This window comes from Tetrahymena thermophila (assembly GCF_000189635.1).
Source record: "Tetrahymena thermophila SB210 genomic scaffold scf_8254951, whole genome shotgun sequence".
Taxonomy (NCBI): Eukaryota; Ciliophora; class Oligohymenophorea; order Hymenostomatida; family Tetrahymenidae; genus Tetrahymena; species Tetrahymena thermophila.
This window is the reverse complement of record NW_002476654.1, coordinates 1-1,739: the sequence shown is the minus strand read 5'-3', so window position 1 is coordinate 1,739 and position 1,739 is coordinate 1. Positions and strand designations below refer to the sequence as shown.

The 1,739-nt window shown below is 19.7% G+C and overlaps 1 protein-coding gene across 1 annotated transcript; it reads left to right on the top strand. All coding sequences in view use genetic code 6, as the record gives it.

Moving 5' to 3' along the window:
- Nucleotides 1-378: 378 nt before the first annotated feature.
- Nucleotides 379-619, top strand: TTHERM_002653428 (hypothetical protein; the record flags this gene model as incomplete). Its single annotated transcript, XM_012795213.1, has 1 exon — nucleotides 379-619. A coding segment is annotated over one exon (241 nt), but the record flags the coding sequence as incomplete, so codon positions are not given.
- Between the last annotated feature and the right edge of the window lie 1,120 nt (nucleotides 620-1,739).

Sequence of the window (1,739 nt, the reverse complement as noted above, 5' to 3'; positions counted from 1 at the left end):
AAAGAGCTTTATTGTTTTTAATAGTTTTTTATAATTCGAAATATCACAATCCAAGACAAATAAACTGTTTTTACTAAAGGTTAAGTGTCAAATTTGAGAGATTAATGCAATTTGCTAAACCAGAACCTAAACCTGATGCACCCATTGCACCAATTTAATTCTCACTTTTTAAATATTGAAGAAAAAATATATCATAAAATAGTTAATGAGAAAAAAATAATGAAGAAAAAATATGAAATAATAAGATTAATTAATTAATAATAAAAGTAAAAAATATCAAAATCAAAGGATGAGCTAAATAAATTAACAAAGAAAGAACAAAAAAAAGCAAGCACAATAAAAAGAAAAAGAAAAAAGAGCTTTATTGTTTTTAAATAGTTTTTATAATTCGAAATATCACAATCCAAGACAAAAAAACTGTTTTTACTAAAGGTAAAGTGTCAAATTTGAGATATTAATGCAATTTGCTAAACCAGAACCTAAGCCTGATGCACCTTCGTCACCAATTTAATTACTACTTTTTAAATATTGAAGAAAAAATATATCATAAAATAGTTAATGAGAAAGAAATAATGAAGAAAAAATATGAAATAATAAGATTAATTAATTAATAATAAAAGTAAAAAATATCAAAATCAAAGGATGAGCTAAATAAATTAACAAAGAAAGAACAAAAAAAAGCAAGCATAATAAAAAGAAAAAGAAAAAAGAGCTATAGAACAAATAACAACAAAAGTTAAAATAAAAAGTATTTGATTTCTCCCTGAGGTTTTATTTAAATCATGGTATCTATTTAATCATGATAAATAAAAAAAATAGAAATATGATTGATGGATAATATTAGAGATTAAAATATAACTGGAATATAAAAGCTTGGCATTTATATAATTTATTAAGAAATAATATAACACTAAAAGTTTCAAATTATTTGATCGTTTTTGGAGAAACTATAGGGTTCCTTAAAAGGAATTAATTTATTTAAGTAAATTTAATTTTTTTATTTTTTATAAATAATTTATTTACTAAAAAAATAAATATGAATGATATTTATAAATGTAAATCAATAATAAAATCTATCTATTTATTTATATTTTAGATTTAAAAAAACTTTTCAAAATATTACATAATATTATTCAAACATTTAATATTTTTTCATCCTTCTTTCATGATTTCTTTATAATCAGAATAATTTTTTAAAGACAACTAATCTTTTTGATTTAAGACACTTGCTTATAACTTTGAATTTTTATGATTCATACATTTGGCTAATATTTTATAATAAATTTGTGTAAATTTTAAATAAATATCAAAATAGTATAAACTTTTAAATTAATAAATAAAATAGCATTAGTGGTATAATAAAGATAAAAAAATAAATCAAATAAAAGCTATCAAATAAATTCAATGAGTTTTATTGTTTTTAATTAGCTTTTATAATTCAAAATATCACAATCCAAAACAAATAAACTGTTTATACTGAAGGTCAAGTGTCAAATTTGAGAGATTAATGCAATTTGCTAAACCAGAACCTAAGCCTGATGCACCTTCGTCACCAATTTAATTCTCACTTTTTAAATATTGAAGAAAAAATATATCATAAAATAGTTAATTAGAAGGAAAAAATGAAGAAAAAAGATGAAACAATAAGATTAATTAATTAATTAATAATAAAAAAAAAAAATATGAAAATCAAAGGATGAACTAAATAAATTAACAAAGAAAGAACAAAAAAAAGCAAG